This window comes from Dryas octopetala, chromosome 1 (genome assembly GCF_963921425.1).
Source record: "Dryas octopetala chromosome 1, drDryOcto1.1, whole genome shotgun sequence".
Lineage (NCBI taxonomy): Eukaryota > Viridiplantae > Streptophyta > Magnoliopsida > Rosales > Rosaceae > Dryas > Dryas octopetala.
In genome coordinates, this window is record NC_141366.1 from 6,155,447 (window position 1) to 6,171,850 (window position 16,404).

At 36.7% G+C, this 16,404-nt stretch overlaps 2 protein-coding genes across 3 annotated transcripts; one reads left to right on the forward strand and one right to left on the reverse strand.

The window, feature by feature from the left end:
- Positions 1-57: 57 nt before the first annotated feature.
- On the forward strand, positions 58-6,040 carry LOC147297004 (uncharacterized). Its single transcript, XM_086229983.1, has 8 exons — positions 58-452; positions 636-712; positions 1,385-2,009; positions 2,193-2,269; positions 2,914-3,295; positions 3,470-3,546; positions 4,501-4,653; positions 5,799-6,040. Exons 1-8 carry the CDS (start codon positions 200-202, stop codon positions 5,868-5,870), a joined length of 1,716 nt encoding a protein of 571 aa, XP_086086109.1. The 5' UTR covers positions 58-199; the 3' UTR covers positions 5,871-6,040.
- A 2,279-nt stretch (positions 6,041-8,319) lies between these two features.
- LOC147297005 (acetolactate synthase small subunit 2, chloroplastic-like) lies at positions 8,320-15,411 on the reverse strand. 2 transcript variants are annotated; one of them, XM_086229524.1, is made up of 13 exons: positions 15,032-15,411; positions 13,934-14,147; positions 13,004-13,087; positions 12,656-12,724; positions 12,400-12,483; positions 11,502-11,654; positions 10,594-10,680; positions 10,304-10,408; positions 10,091-10,213; positions 9,432-9,584; positions 9,087-9,152; positions 8,749-8,872; positions 8,320-8,662 (listed from the first exon to the last, which is right to left on the reverse strand). In XM_086229524.1, the coding sequence occupies exons 1-12, from the start codon at positions 15,250-15,252 to the stop codon at positions 8,789-8,791; spliced, it is 1,443 nt and encodes a 480-aa protein (XP_086085650.1). In that variant the 5' UTR covers positions 15,253-15,411; the 3' UTR covers positions 8,320-8,662; positions 8,749-8,788. The 2 variants fall into 2 exon arrangements, with proteins under 2 accessions (XP_086085650.1, XP_086085649.1); XM_086229523.1 differs by having other exon boundaries at positions 8,320-8,872.
- Between the last annotated feature and the right edge of the window lie 993 nt (positions 15,412-16,404).

Consider the following 16,404-nt stretch of genomic DNA (forward strand, 5'->3'; position numbering starts at 1 on the left):
ATAAAATTGTTAAAAACATGCCTATGCTCACGTGGCATTATCTTAGCTGTTCATTCTCTTGGGCGGCTAAGATTGGAAGCCTCCTTTACTTACCTCTTCCCCGAAAAATCCCCAAAATTACATACCCTAAATTATTCATCTCCGCGGAGGACAGCCATCGGGTGTTTGAAGTTGGTGATCATCGAGTGGCAAACTCGCAATGGATATGTTTTCGAATCCTCTCTCTCAAATTAAAAGCAGTGGAGCTTTGGATGGTGAGGATGAGTCAAAGGAATTTGATGCCAAACACCAAAGTAAGTCTGGAATTGGAGAGGGTAGTGTTTCACCTGATGAACATAACAATGAGGAGGACCCATCAAGTCAGAAGAAGAAGAAGAAGTCTCGAGTATTTTTGTGGTCTAAAGAGCTGCAGGACAAGTTTATTGAAGCAGTCAATCAGTTGGGACTTGAAAGTGAGTCTTCTCCATCTCTATTGTCTTCTGCTAGCTTAGCTACACATGCAATTGATGTTTTGCTTTTGCTGTTGATATACTACATACACAGATGATATAGACCATCTTAATTATATTCTTCACTCATCATGTATATATTTTTCTACTTTAATATATATTTATATTTATATTGATATGATGCAGCGGCTGATCCTGACAAAATTGTTGAGCTGATGAATGTTGAAGGACTTCCACGCGGAAATGTGCAAGGCCTTCTTTTGGTACTCATCTCATCCTTCCTTAAATGTGTTGTTACTTTCATAACAACTTTACTAGCATTTATGTAGCTTAATTTGCTGCTCTTACGAAATCTTGGATCAGATAGAAATCAAATTATTATTTCCACCCAGGAGCTAGTGATTTTGAATTTAGTTATACATTACATGAACATTGGGGGTTTTAATAATTTGTATACAAATAATCAAATATCAAATATGATCTTGGCATTACCATCATGCCATAACATTTGGAAACTGTACCTTTTAAAGAATCATTATAGTAAGAAAATAATTTTACTAAATCTAATTCTCTATTAATCTGATGTTCTTGATCTTCTTTTTCCCCATAAGAAAGCCTGTCCACTGATCCGCAAACTTGCTCTTGATAAATAAAATAAAAAAATAAAGAACCTCCTGTCTTGGATCTGATCTGGCATTATATTATAGGGTAAGCTACACATTTCATGGGTTCATTATAGGAGGACTTTATCCTGTGGAGTCATTTCTGGAAAGGGCTCTTTACCAACAAAAAAAAAAAATAAAAAAGGTTGTCCTACGATTTTGGATTTTCAGTAACTTTTTCACAGTGGCCAGTGGGCTTGTTAGAAAGAAACATAGGTTTTTGTCACACATTTGGCATCACCTCCATGCTTACGCTCTCACTTTGTGTTGCAGAAATATAGGGATGACATCAAAAGGAACAACTGTGTGGCAACCCATCCAGCTACCATGTATGGAGGTCAACTAGGTGTATATGGAGGTCAACTACGCTCCTTATTAGCTGAATCGGGCAGGTTCTCGACATATGGAGGTCAACTACGCTCCTTAGCTGGATCGGGTAGGCTCTCAAATGCTGCTTCATCATCATGCACAACTTCTGGGATGCTTGGCACTTTAAACTCCCAGGCTGGTTTGAGCATAACAGGAAAGCGAAGTTGGGATTGGGCAGAGCATGTGCCAGATTGCAGCGATAACCTGAATCAAACTTTCAGTGCCGTTGCCATAAATACCCGAAGACAGAGTTTGGACCGAAATGATACGGAGGTATTCAGTAAAACGATGAATTCGTCTTTGTTAAACCAGTTAAATGAGGATGAGTCAAAGGAATTTGAGTCCAAGCACCAAAATAAGTCTGGAACTGGAGAAGATGGTGTTTCACGAACAGTTATTTCACCTGATGAACATAACAATGAGGAGGACCCATCAAGGCAGAAGAAGAAGAAGAAGTCTCGAGTATTTTTGTGGTCTAAAGAGCTGCAGGACAAGTTTATTGAAGCAGTCAATCAGTTGGGACTTGAAAGTGAGTCTTCTCCATCTCTATTCTCTTCTGCTAGCTTAGCTACACATGCAATTGATGTTTTGCGTTTGCTTTTGATATACTACATACACAGATGATATAGACCATCTTAATTATATTCTTCACTCATCATGTATATATTTTTCTACTTTAATATATTTTTATATTTATATTGATATGATGCAGCGGCTGATCCTGAAAAAATTGTTGAGCTGATGAATGTTGAAGGACTTCCACGCGTAAATGTGCAAGGCCTTCTTTTGGTACTCATCTCATCCTTCCTTAAATGTGTTGTTACTTTCATAACAACTTTACTAGCATTTATGTAGCTTAATTTGCTGCTCTTACGAAACCTTGGATCAGATAGAAATCAAATTATTATTTTGACCCAGGAGCTAGTGATTTTGAATTTGGCTATACATTACGTGAACATGGGGGGTTTTTAATAATATGTATACAAATAATCAAATATCAAATATGATCTTGTCATTACATATAGTTGGGTACCTTTTAAAGAATCATTCTAGTGAGAAAAACTAAATCTACTTCTCTATTAATCTAATGTTCTTGATTTGTCCTTTGTCTCATAAGAAAGCCTGTCGATTGATCCACAAACTTGTTCTTGATAAAAAAAAAATAAAGAACCTCCCCTCATGCATCTGATCTGGCATTATATTAAAGAGTTAAGCTACACATTTCATGGGTTCATTATCGGAAGACTTTACTCTGTGGAGATCTTTGTTGAAAGTGCTCTTTACCAACAAAAAAGACATAAACAAGGTTGTCCTATGATTTTGGATTTTCAGTAACTTTTTCACAGTGGCCAGTGGACTTGTTAGTAGGAAGCTTAGGATTTGTCACACATTGGGCATCACCTCCATGCTTACGCTCTCACTTTGTGTTGCAGAAATATAGGGATGACCTCAAAAGGAACAACTGTGTGGCAACCCATCCAGCTACCATGCTTGGTTGTTCTCGGTTGAAAGATTCCTCTTACTTGTGCAATGGTCCACTAGGTACATATGGAGGTCTACTACGCTCCTTAGCTGGATCGGGCAGGCTCTCAAATGCTGCTTCATCATCATGCACAACTGCTGGGATGCTTGGCACTTTAAGTTCCAGTACCATAAATACCCCTGTTTCTGACACTGGTATTCCGGGTCCTCTAAGCCGAAGTTTGGGCAGAAATGATACTGTATTCAGTAAAACAATGAATTCATCGTTGTTAAACCAGTTGAAAGAGGCCACTACAATGAATTCATTGTTGTTAAATCAGTTGGGACTTGAAAGTGAGTCTTCTCGATCTCTCTTCTGCTAGCTACACAATTGATGTTTTGCTTTTGCTTTTTCTTTTGATATATATATATATATATATATATATACATGGATGAAAATGTTATATTCTTGACTGATAATGTATGTATTTTCTACTTTTAGCTTATGTTTATATTTATATTATGCAGGGGCCAATCCTGACAAAATTATCGAGCTGATAAAAGTTGAAGGACTTTCAACGGAAAATGTGGCCAGCCATCTTATGGTACTCATCTTTCCTTAAAATTGTTGTTTCACAACAACTTTACTAGCATTTATGTAGGTTAATTTGCTGCATTTACGAAATCTTGATTCAGATAGAAATCAAATTATATTTTCAACCCAGTTGCTAGTGATCTTGAATTTGGCTATACATTACATGGGGTTTAATAATATGTATACAAATAATCAAATATGATCTTGTCATTACCATCAAATATTTTGTTGGGCTCCCTTCTTTTATCACTTGGTCCATCATGTTACAATTGGCCCAATAAGCCCACCTACCTTCAGACCGTTGCAGCTACAGCTAGCAAGATTCCGCATCTTAATTTATTGGTAGAAGTTTTTATTGTCTGCTGTTGCGTTTAGTTGTTCCCATCTAGGATCTGTTGCCCTAAGACCTAGCTTGTATTTAAGATCCTTAAGGGTTTGGACAGTTATGAATGTAAAGCATTTTCCCTTTTTATCTTTGTTTTACCAAATTTTCCTCTTTTCTCTGTGGCTCTACCATATTTGGCATCCCATGATATATTTGGAAACAGTACCTTTTAAAGAATCATTCCAGTGAGAAAAGTATCGCTTGAATTTTACTAAACCTAAATCTCTCTTAATCTAGTATTCTTGATTTTTGTTTTTTCCATAAGAATGCCTGTCGTTTGATCCGCAAACTTGTTCTTGATACAAAAAGAACTTCCCCTCATGCAGCTGATCTGATCTGGCATCACATTAAAGAGTTACACTACACATTTCATGGGTTCATTATTGGAAGACTTTACCCTGTGGAGACCTTTCTTGAAAGGGCTCTTTACAAACAAAACAAAAAAAACCAAGGTTGTTGTATGATTTTGGATTTTCAGTAACATTTTAACAGTGGGTAGTGGGCTTGTTAGAAAGAGACATGGGTTTCTGTCACACATTGGACTAATCTCCATGCTTACGCCCTCACTTTGTGTTGCAGAATTATAGGATCGCCCGGAAAAAAAACAACTGTCTGGCAACTAATCCAGCTACCATGGTTGCTTCTGACAAGCACATCTGTCCACTAGATGGGTTTGGAGGTCTACGCTCCTTATCCTTAGCTGGATCAGGTGATGATGCGATAATGAAACGGGTATGATTAGTAAGCTGCCTATTATAAGGCTGTTTCATTGTTGATCTGCTCTATTATTTTTTGCATGTCGTATTTAAATGGGTATTAAATCTTTGATCTCTAGTAAACCATCAAAAGCATGACTCAAAATCATGGGTAAGGATTTTTAGTTATATGATCTTGTTCATTTGGTGTGGACATATTATTTTCTTCGTGTTCATTTTTTATGGATTCTTAAATTGACAACCCAGACAGTCCTGAGATATCATTTGTGAAGGCATGTTAACATTATATAATAAATTGTCAATTTATTGTAATACTTCTCTGTTCATGCGAAGTATATGTGGATTGAAAAGCAAAGAAACAGAATTTCTTTTTAAGCTATGATTATGTTTCTCTCATGATTTGGCACAATTGTGGGATGTACAACACAATTTCTGTCAGTGGTGTGTTGTTACTCTCAGAAGAACAGGCATGTCGCCCAAATGTAAAATCCCTACTTCCAGAATTACCTGATGTTTGATGTGAAGGACCCTACTGCATGCAATTTTTTCTGTTGATATGGACTGTCGAATTTTAATGTGTTCTCAATCTTTAGATTTGTGGTGATTTATGGAAGTCTGCTAGAGAAGTAAAATCTATATGGTGCAAATGATTGGATGGCTCTTATTAATTGTTGCTGAATTCAATAGATAAACACATGGCATATCTTTTATTTATTTTTTTCCATAGTGTCTGATCACAAGGACCAGTTGCTATCTAAGAAGATCCCAGTACTAGGGCACATGTTACATTGCAATCCGAATTTCCCGTTATTTTGCTATAGAGGTTTCCACTGGCCAAATATATGCCATTTGGAAAGACTGATTGTGGGTTTGTGCTGTGTCCTATCTATATTAATATGTTTGGTTAACTAACACAACTAACAACTAACAGAGGAATGTGCCCCAACCCCTCCTCCCGGGTTGGAAGCCCACTACAACTAAAAAAATATGTTTGGTTGATGAATGAGAATACTTAAATTTCTGTTACAACCCTTTTGTTAGAATGATCTGTGTTTAATTCATTATTTTTATTTCACTGTGTCTATTGTCTTTATCCATTTTCTTTCTCTTCCTCTTCAGCAGTATATAATATGAATATGATTAATTGATTATGTTGGACAGGGACAAAATGAGAATATGTTACCGGACAGGCAGTTTGGATCTGAGGCTTGCTCTCTTGGGTCATGTACATGAGACTTCATTACTGCTATTTCCTGTTGAAGAGAATGACATCAACAGCAGTTTAATTACTTACTCTATAAGAAACTTGTAGCCACAACCTGAATTACTTTACAACTACTTTTGGGTTTTGATTTTCTTTCTGGCGGTGACTCTTTAGCTATATGAATGCCCAACGTTCGATATATTATTTCTTATGTTTTAATAATGTCAGGAATGGTGAAGGTTCTAGCTACCATGAATCATATGACCAGGAATGGAGCTAAAATGTGAAAATGTTAGATTAAAGATTTTTTTCTTCCCTCAATTTGAATTGAATTGATTTTAATGGGTCATCAAAGGCTCTATAACATGCAGCGCTATCATATTCTATGAGTTGATAGGACTAATGACAATTTCTACCAATAAAATTAAAAAGCTCTACCGTGCATCATGCATGCATCACTTATTATGTCAGGTGATGCCAATTATAATATACTCTGTACCCTTCACCGGAGAATGCACTATAAACCTGCATGTAGAGCTTATTAAAATTGAAGTGGACAAATATCTACTACTCAAAGGATATATAATTTATGAGAAAATTACAGATTTGGTCCACTTATTTTATACCTAGTTCAATTTTGGTCCATAATCTTTTTTAAATTCTGTTTTGGTCCACTAATTGTTTCATTTGTTCAGTAAAGGTCCAGATTTGTGACTTTAAATCCTTTGGGTTGTGTTTTCTTCAATTATAATTGAACTATAAGTTATATTTCATCATTTCTTAGTCATAAAAACAAATTTGGAGTATTATAATCTAAAAGAATTGAGATTTGGTGAAGTTTGAAAAATTGACAGTTTCGGGTATCCTACTTTGGGGTCAATTATCTTGAGTTTTAGAACTCCAATTTGAATGATTTTTATATGGTTGTAAAGAAGAAATACATAGTTTTAAAACAAGTATATGTTCGCTGAATTTGGGTGAGATTTGATAGGATAAAAAGCATGCCAACTTTGAGAAAACAAATATGGACCTTTACTGAACAAGTGGAACATTTAGTAGACCAAAACAGAACTTAAAAAAGATTGTGGACCAAAATTGAACTAGGTATAAAATAACTGGACTAAATCTGTAATTTCCTCTATAATTTATCCCCAGAATATGGGGTTGGGGATAATTATTACCCTTCTTTTTCATTCCTCTCTCATCGGTGAGAACCAAACCTCTTAACCTGCAATCCAATGATGCCCATTAAAAAACATTGCATATGGCAAGGACATGGAAAAGAATTACGGATTTAAGAGATGAAATAGAGTGTTAATCTTTTATTTGTTTTTTTTTTTTTGGAGCAAGTTAATCTTTTATTTGTTAAGTTCATGGATTGAGGTGTATTTGGTAGCTATTTCATGTTCAGTACTCATGTATACGGATAATTCGAAGTGGAAGGTAGCTAGCTGAGAAGTGGATTAACTGAAATTCTCATTTGTCTTCTTGACTTGGATGCATATATGGAGACTTGGTCCTCTAGAGATTTAATGTATAATTAACTGACTAGGGTATGTATATATAAAGTTCCTAATACGTACTAATAAATAGCCGCACAAATGTACGTACGGATCGATGATATACTTTCTCCTTGAGTATGTACGTGTTCAAGTATTAATTTAGAGCATTGTTTTACAATAATATTACCTCTTCATGTGCTTGTGCATGTGAGTGAGAAATTAATAAAAGCATCTCCAATTTATCTTCAAACTGATCTCTATTTTGGAGCACTAAAATAGAAGATTCTCATTATTTTCCATCTCTCAAAAGTTTCATCTCCAACCATTCTCTATCTTTACTCACTAAAACATATTATTTTGAGATTAGGAAAAAAATTAGCAAAAAGACCCCAATTGAGAAAGCAAGCGGGAAGTGCAAGGGGGCTTGTTGGGTGTAGTTTAGGAGCTTACCGGCCAAAATAAGGGACACAATCTCTCACTTTCCTAGTGGACGTCAAAGGATTCATTAAATCCAGTTTAATATTCACTTTTTGGGACTTGAAAAAGAGTCCAAAAAGGCAGGGTTGTGTGGGTAGTGCCACGTAGGCCGGCAAGAAACCAACTAAGAGCTTCAAGGGAAGTCTATTGCAGTGGATGCTTCAAATTCGGGTGATGTTTATTTTCCAGATGAACTTATAATTAATTGCTGGAGACAGTTGGGTCCATTGAAAGAAAGGTCCGTCCACGGTGGAAATTGTCAAAATCTGATGCTACAAGGCAATCTTTGAGTGACTCCTACCATTGAAATCCACATTCCATACCTTTTTTTTCAGTATCATTTACCCCCCCCCCCCCCCCCATTGAAGGAATTTGCACAGGTTTAAATGTTCAATAACCATTCATTTGATCTACTAGCTTCTCTATAAGGAAGAATTAGTTCACTTCATGCCAGGTATGACAAACCCGCTAAAATGAAGAAAATAAAATAAAAATGAGATGATGAAAGCAAGAAATATAGAAAATCTTTATTTGAAAACTAGAGCTTCAGAGATGATACAATTTCACATGTGCACTTTTAAACTGATACAAAAGAAATTAGATAACCGAAGTCTTTAAACCCTGGGATTAGACACCCTCATTTCTTAATTTCAACCTGCATGGGATGGCCTGAAAGTTTACACTTGGGCTGAAGTGTAGACTCCTACGCCAGGCTTACACAATACTAGGTTTATCAACAAACCGAAGAGGAGGGTGGTGGGTTCCTCCTTCTCATCAAAGGAAAAATTAAACATGCATGGATTTGAACTTCCAAATGCATGTTGATTCACTCTTCATGAGACCTAACACAGACAACAGTAAGTCTACCTTGATTATTATTCCTTTTCAAGAGAGCCTACAAAAATAGAGGGCAGAAAGCTTATATAACCTGGTTAGCCATAATAAAAAGCCGGTGAGAAACTCCAGCATTACAATGGAAGGGGATATCCACGGAGATATGTGGAATCCACACCGGAATCCCGCTCCAATGCCACCCTCCCAGTCCGTGCAACCTTCAAGGAGGAAAAAAAAACCGTTAAGATCTGAGAACTAACAATCAGCCAACAACAATGCAACCAACTTCTTAGACAATGACAATTTTGATCCTGATCTGTCAGATTCAAATTTTACTACGATCCAATAGCTTTCAAACTTTGCAACAAAAACATAGGAAATGCATATGCAAATTAATCATTGGTTTTGTGTTCAAAGAATGATAAGACATACCTCACAAATCCCATAGCGCTCTAGTAACTTCTGCAGTGCAACCATCTTATTTAAATCACCAGTAAGCTGAAAAAATTATGAATAGATAGTACTTGTGAGACTTTATGAAACAAAAGCAATAATACAAATGCTAAGTCCCTACTATTTTTACAAAATCACTTGAACAATGAATATTTAAAATTTCCCTACTATGATGTGTTCATGCATCTTTTTACTTTGAGCCTAACCCTGCATAATTCCAGTGATCAACAGAAGGCAAGAACACTTTCTAACTGCTGTTGAATTTGTGTAAGTATATTTAACAATCACAATATGTTGACTGGAAAGGGAGGAAAACGTTTCAACCTCAAGGGTTATTGTGTGATCAGACACATCAACAGCTTTAGCGCGGAAAATGCTGGCAATATCAAGAACATCCCTTCTAGCAGCAGCATTCACAGCAATCTTTATCAACATCAACTCTCGCTCAGCAAATGGTGAGTGAGTAATATCATGAACCTGAAGAAACAACCATCTTTTTTATCATCTATAAAGGCATCAACGAATCCCATTTTGTTAATAACCTTGGAAAAACTTCATCTTCTCAAAATTTAAATTCATTAGTCATCAATATTGAGTTGAGAAAGGATCAATGACAGATAAAAGAGGAACAGATTCCGACTCATTGAGATAAGGAGAAGTAAAAAATAGATCCTGGGCCAAAAAGCTACTATATATTTAGCAATCAACCCCAACCTACCTAATCGACCTCAGTGCCATCACTGCAATGGCATTTGACTTCCAGAAAGTAATTCCAATTAAACATATGGAGCCTAAAATGTGTACTGGGCATGTTTGAAGGTTTCCAACTCTACAACTACAACTTGACCAAAAAAACACTCCATAACTACAAAGTTTGAAAATCCTCCAAATAGCCACTACGTAACGATTAACCCATCATCCCCCAAAATGAATACTATAAATTCGCAATAAACTAGTCAACATGTAAGTTCAGTAACCCTCACCTCATGAAGATCTATTAACTTTCGAAGTTGCTGGACCAACTTGGTAATTGACTCCTCTGTACCAGGAACAACAGTTGTAATGCGAGAAAGCCCCTCCTTTTCAGCAGGCCCCACAGCAAGGCTCTACAAGTATGAAGTCAAAGACAATAATCACATGAGCAAAGGCCAAGGAAACAAATATAAAATGATGAGCGCAGATCACAATCAACTAACCTGAATGTTATAACCTCTTCGAGATATGACCCCTGAAACAATGTTCAAAACTCCAGGGCAGTCATTCACAAGCATAGACAAAGTGTGTGATCGAATCCCTTTTGACTGAAATATCAAATTGAATGGCACAAAGGTTTAGGTCATATGGGCACTGATTTGTAGAGTTTACACAAAACATGAAACAAATAGTAGATTTTTGGATTTAAAGTGAAACACATAGTCATCCTTTTAGGAAGAATTATAAGATGAAATTACAACTTGAAGCATTTTATGTTTTTAAGAGAACTTACATCTTCATCATAGAGAACACCCCAATGAGCATCAAGAACTTGGTTCAAAGGAAAGTCATCATAGGGTTCCACAGGATAAACATCACCCTTCAATAATGAAATGAAATTCACTTATGTGCAATCCGAAATTACCAAGACAAGAGCAAAAGTTGTGCAATGTAAAGAAGAACTGAAAAAGGAAGAAATGACAACTGTAGCATATTTGGTAAATCAAGACCAAAATAAATATCAAATTATGATAGATACATATATTTCAGAACCTTCTTGCATGACTCTTGACACAATCCTTGGGCAAAAATAGAAAAAATTCAAAAACATAACACAGCTAGTCAAATATCATATTGACTTTTTTCCCTTCCATCATTAGGGTTTTAAGGACCGGCTAACCAAATATCTAACATACAGTTATATGTAAATGAATACGATGTAGATTCCGTATGGCCACCAAATGGCATTCGTGAATAAGTTACAAGTTTTGACTAGTTGGAGGCTCTCTATCCATATGTTTTTCAAGTGTATATAGTAGTTTTTGGAATTGGGAACAGACCGCATGTTGTGTACCATAAAGTTTTTTGTAACCTGGTCAAGGGTATCTTAAAATTTTCTGCTTTTTCCTAACTGGTTAGTAGGCGTTGAACAGTGTGGGCATTAGTTTGTCAGCATTACTTGTCGACTTCGTCAGAGAAGGCATACCTTTTTGTGCAACACATAAATAACTAAATGTTATATGGATTCATAAGCCAAGTCATTATTTAATTTATTTTCATGTGAATGGGGCACCCACTATATATAGGAGAATCCCTTTCAGCCCTTTAGGTTGATTCCATATAAATAAGAAAAGATAATTATACATGAATGGAGAGAAATTAACAGCATTTAAATCTCCTCAATTGAAAAAACATATATACCCCTGAGGCAGTACTAGGATCACCATTGACTGAACGGTTTGCTTTCACCAGCAGAGCATCAACAGACATTGAACTTTCAAGATCTGGATAAGAAGCTGCAGAAAATCTCCAAAAAGGAGCTGTCTCCCCCATCTTTTCTCGTCTTAAAGCAATCTGTTAGTAGAGTCAAATTGAAACCCAATTACATGATATTTACATAGTACATTAAAACAAAAACAAAAAAAGATGTGTCAAGTCATCTACACAGTTGCTGTGATACATCACCACCCTAATTAAGTTACATCATTGGAACTGAAAAAGAAGCACACAGTAAGAGAATAACAGAAGTGCTCTCTCTTGCATATGCAAAAACATTAAAGAGAATTTATAAACCCAAACTTGATAGTGAATTGTGTGAGAACATATTCAACAAAATCCAACCATTTGGGGCTATAGGTACATAGGAACCTATTAAAAGATACCATCCATATAATTCTATTACTCATCATGGTGGTGCACAATGATGTTCAACTCCCATGAAAATTTGTCTTAGAATCTCCATGCTAACAATAAGTAGCTTCCTGACTGGACTTCTATTTAATATTATTGTTGATGAACATCTTGAGGGCTCAAGTTATTTGGCTATTCATGAACCATTTATTTATTGTATATCATACATATATGACTTGAAGGTTTCAAATATGACTTTTATTTCAGTTTGGGATCTCCAGGGGCACCATCCTACGGGTCACTTTTTGTAGTTTTATGTTCTAACAGAATCAGCTTTGATATCCAGCTATCAACCTAGCAATTTATTGCAGCTTTTTACATGCCTTAGTTTATAGAGTTGCACATTAACACATGCATGAATGTACATCTTTGTATAAGCATAACATAGTAATGCAAATGTGCAACTTACCTTTCCAGTTCTTGCAAGTTCTTTGATCCCAAACTTGCTTAAGTTTCTTTGAACAGCAACCATCTTCCCAGGGTCTCCAGTAACCTGAGACATCCACATGGTATGTATTGACATTTATAAGCCTAGACAGACTTGGAAACAGTAAGACTATAAGAGGCTACGAAGTCAAATGAAGAATTGCACACACTTAGCATAACAATAGTATATTTTAATGTTTTATAAAAGTTCCAACATATAAGGATCTGACAAAATTCACCTCGATTGTCAGTGAATGCTCAGAGATATCCACAATTTTTGCTCTGAAGATGTCCACTAACCACATGATCTGAAAATTAGAGCACACAAACAATATCAGGTACAAGTATGTATAAATGAGAAAGAGCACCTGAAAACAGTGCTCATAACCGTCAAACTAGAAATGGCTCCCATTTCTTCCAACAATTATCTCCTACATCAATACACAACCAGTACAAAGAACAATGACAGCCTAGAATAAATGCAATTGATGGGCCCAAATTTCAGACTAATTATTTAAGACTGAAACATAAACGTATAAAAAGGAGATGGTTTATCCAAATATTGATTGGATGATCTAAATTATTACCTCTGCGCGGCTACTTGGATCTGCATTAAGTTTGATAAGCATCAATTCACGTTCTACTTGTGCCTCCCTTGAGATATCTTCGACCTGAAAAAGAAAATTTAAAATTTGGGGTCAAGTGATAGGGAGCAGATGCAAGGAATCACAATTCTTGAATTCAATTATATGAAGTTAGTAGGCATTGATCAACCAGTTTTTGATTGGTTGTTGGTCAATCATCTTCCTATTCATCCTCTTGAAAGGGGGAACTAATCCAAGTTAATACCTTACCTAGCTAAATTGTAAGCTAAACATAAGTTTTCCACTCATTAGCTAAAAAAGAAAAAAGGTTTTGGCAAAAACATGTTATATTTTTCCATGTCATGATCTGTCAGCAGAGGTAGCTTGTTTGTCCTAATCTAGACTCTGGATAGTGTCCTGTCTTATTACGTCAAACAACAACTGTACGATCCTCTACAGCACTTGGATGCAAATATTTATTAAAACTAACTTTCCTGGAAAGATAATTGATAAGCAGAATCAATTTCTAATCAACAAAGGCTACAGACCGGGCACATTAACCTTTCTTTTTACAAGCATGCAAACCCAAATTTCCCAAATTTATTTTCTTTAGGCTCTGATAATAAGACAAACAAACTATAAATTTAGCATGTCAAAGCATCCAGCACATCTTCGTGGTCCACAGGGAAAGGAATGAAAATGAAGGGTTGTGTTATCTACAATCATTTAATATAAGCATAATAATGTTGAATCTAGTTCAATTTATTCCAATCTCAGCATCCAAATAAATACACCTACATCAAATTCATGTAAGCTACCAAATACATTTTGGAAAACACCCGACCGCTGAGATATTTTATGTAAAATACTAAAGTAACACCATAAACTAAGATCTCTATGGAATATTAGAAATAATTAAGGTTGAATCATAACCTTTATCACATTCACCAACTTGTTGAGCTGTTCAACAACTTGTCGCAAAACCTTTTCAGTTCCAGACACGACTATGGTAAAGAGAGCTTTGTCCTTGTTCAAACCAACAGCAAGGGACTCGATGTTGTAGCCCCTCCTAGCGAAAACCCCAGCTATTCGGTTTATTATTCCACTCTCATCCCCAACAAATACAGAAATTGTACGGCGTTTCACCCTGAAATGATATATAGGATCAGTGTTGAAAACTTGAAATAGCAGATGTGCACATTGGAAAGCCAAAGAAGGCTTTCTCAGTAGCCTTTTCAGATTTAAAATTTCTGGCTCATTTATGAAAAATTGCAATAGACTTCCAGATGCAGGCATGATCTGGGACTTGGAATCAGCAAGAGAAGAAGCCAAATCCCTGCCCAAGGAATTAATTTCCTAGGGGAAAGCCAAGATTCAGCCAATAAAATCAATCCCCTCCCCTACTTTTATTCAGGCTTGTTAACTGCACTTTGATACAGGCATACAGCTAAACTAAGATAAAGTGAATTCCGTCTATAATCACAGCTCTATTTATCTCCGCAATTCAAAAATTTAGAAAGAAAAAGAAAGACAGAGTAATCATTTCTAGTAACAGGATCATGGCCTGTATTTTCACTCTTGCTACTATCGTCAGTAGTCGCAAAGGTAGAACTCCCAAATCAGTTCTTCACTACATTGGTTCATTCCTTTAACTAAACTTCAAAAATGAACAGTAATTAAAAAAATGTTTCTGGTCTCCATCAAAACTTAAAAATTTAGTTTGGAAAAAGGACAAAACTGTTCCTTAAATAGTAATAAAAAATAAAAGTAACAATGATTTCGGTTCCTTACCTTTCAAAAACAGAAATACAAGTAACAATGCTAACAGGGAACAGTTCTATGCAAAACCACTTAATCAGACAGCTGATATAACAAAACCCACAAAATTGAACTCAACCCCGAAACAATAAGCAGCCCAATTTCAACCAAGAATTTACCAAAATGCAAGCTTCATTGCATTCAAAGCAATCCCAGAAAGGAAGGAAACGTATAATAGAGAGAGCACAAAGTTAAAACTCGAAAAATACTCACTTAGAGTGAACCATTGAAGGCACAGGATCAGCTACAGACACTGCATTGTCGCTGGTAGCAGAGACCACCAGTTGCTTGAGCTCAGAAGTACTCTTCCATTTGAATGGCCTCTGATGACCAAAGTCAAAGCTTTTCGAAAACCCACGCCCGAAATCCACTCTGAGACGCGGTTTCTGGGTCAGCAACGAAGTCGAGCATGGTGATGACACAGCCGCCGCCATTGTTGGTTTCAGAGAGAGCTGCCGACAGACAGTGTTGTGTATTTTGTAGAGGGAGAAGAGCAGCCAGCCACATACAAAGCCTTCTTGTCACTCTTGTAGCACGTGTTGTTTGATGGACGGTATGCACCGTCGGCTCAAACCCTTCAACGACGCGTTTCGCCACCTCTTTATTTATTAGCACTAGGGATGGCAACGGGGCGGGTTCGGGGCGGGTTTGCCAATACCATACCCGCCCCGCCGGGTAATCGGGTCCCCATCGGGGGTATTCAGGGCCCCTATTATTTTCAAAAAAATAATTTTTTTATTAATAACATATCAAATTAATATAAATATATAATATAATAGATGAAATACATTAAAATTCATCATATTATATTACAATAACACTAAATCATAAAGAGAACACTATTAAATTTTAAAGATATGCAACAAAAATTAAGAAAATAAATTAAAATATAATTATGTAATATAATATTTTTATTAAACGGGTATACGGGGCGGGGCAGGGATGGGGATGGTATTACCATACCCGCTTAATCGGGGCGGATCCCCACGGGGATTTTCGGGGGCGGGGAATTTTGCCATCCCTAATTAGCACGGCTCAAACTACACCTTCCAATTTCATTAGTAAAGAGAAAACTGTTGACTACTCTGTTGTTACTGTTAGGGTTAGTTTTGGTGTTTGTAAATAAAAGAGTGCTGCTATTTGCACACCCTAAATCTCTCTTTGCACACCCTTTCTTGAAAAAAAAAAAAAAAAAAACTCAAGGGAAAAGACCATTTGGCCCTTCCCTCACCCACACACCCCATTCCCATTTCCCCCCCGTACACACCCCACCCCTCACCTGCAAATTTCCCTCACCTGCAAATTTTTTTTTTTCTTCTTCACCGTCGCACCCTCCACCCTTTATCTTCTTCTTCTTCTTCCCCCCACCCCAACCACCTCCCCCCGAGCCCTCCCCTTCTCTCCTCTCCTCTCCGACTCCTCCCCCCTTGCTCTGTTTTTTTTCCCTCCGCCGATCACCACCTTCCTCGCACCAGCAGCACCACATTCCTCGCAGAACCACCACCGCGCGCCACCACCTTCCTCGCAGCTAGCTCACCGTCGCGCGCCGGAGAGAAGATAACTTAAAAAAAAAAAAATTGGAGTGG

Bases quoted from the DNA above. Each gene is read 5' to 3' on its own strand.
- LOC147297004 (XM_086229983.1), top strand. From the start codon at position 200: ATGGATATGTTTTCGAATCCTCTCTCTCAAATTAAAAGCAGTGGAGCT. The intron at 2,270-2,913 runs GTACTCATCTCA...TTTGTGTTGCAG, and splicing joins ATGTGCAAGGCCTTCTTTTG to AAATATAGGGATGACCTCAA. The intron at 4,654-5,798 runs GTATGATTAGTA...TATGTTGGACAG, and splicing joins ATGATGCGATAATGAAACGG to GGACAAAATGAGAATATGTT.
- LOC147297005 (XM_086229524.1), bottom strand. From the start codon at position 15,252: ATGGCGGCGGCTGTGTCATCACCATGCTCGACTTCGTTGCTGACCCAG. The intron at 12,484-12,655 runs GTGAATTTTGTC...TGGATGTCTCAG, and splicing joins AGCATTCACTGACAATCGAG to GTTACTGGAGACCCTGGGAA. The intron at 11,655-12,399 runs GTAAGTTGCACA...CTCTACTAACAG, and splicing joins AACTTGCAAGAACTGGAAAG to ATTGCTTTAAGACGAGAAAA.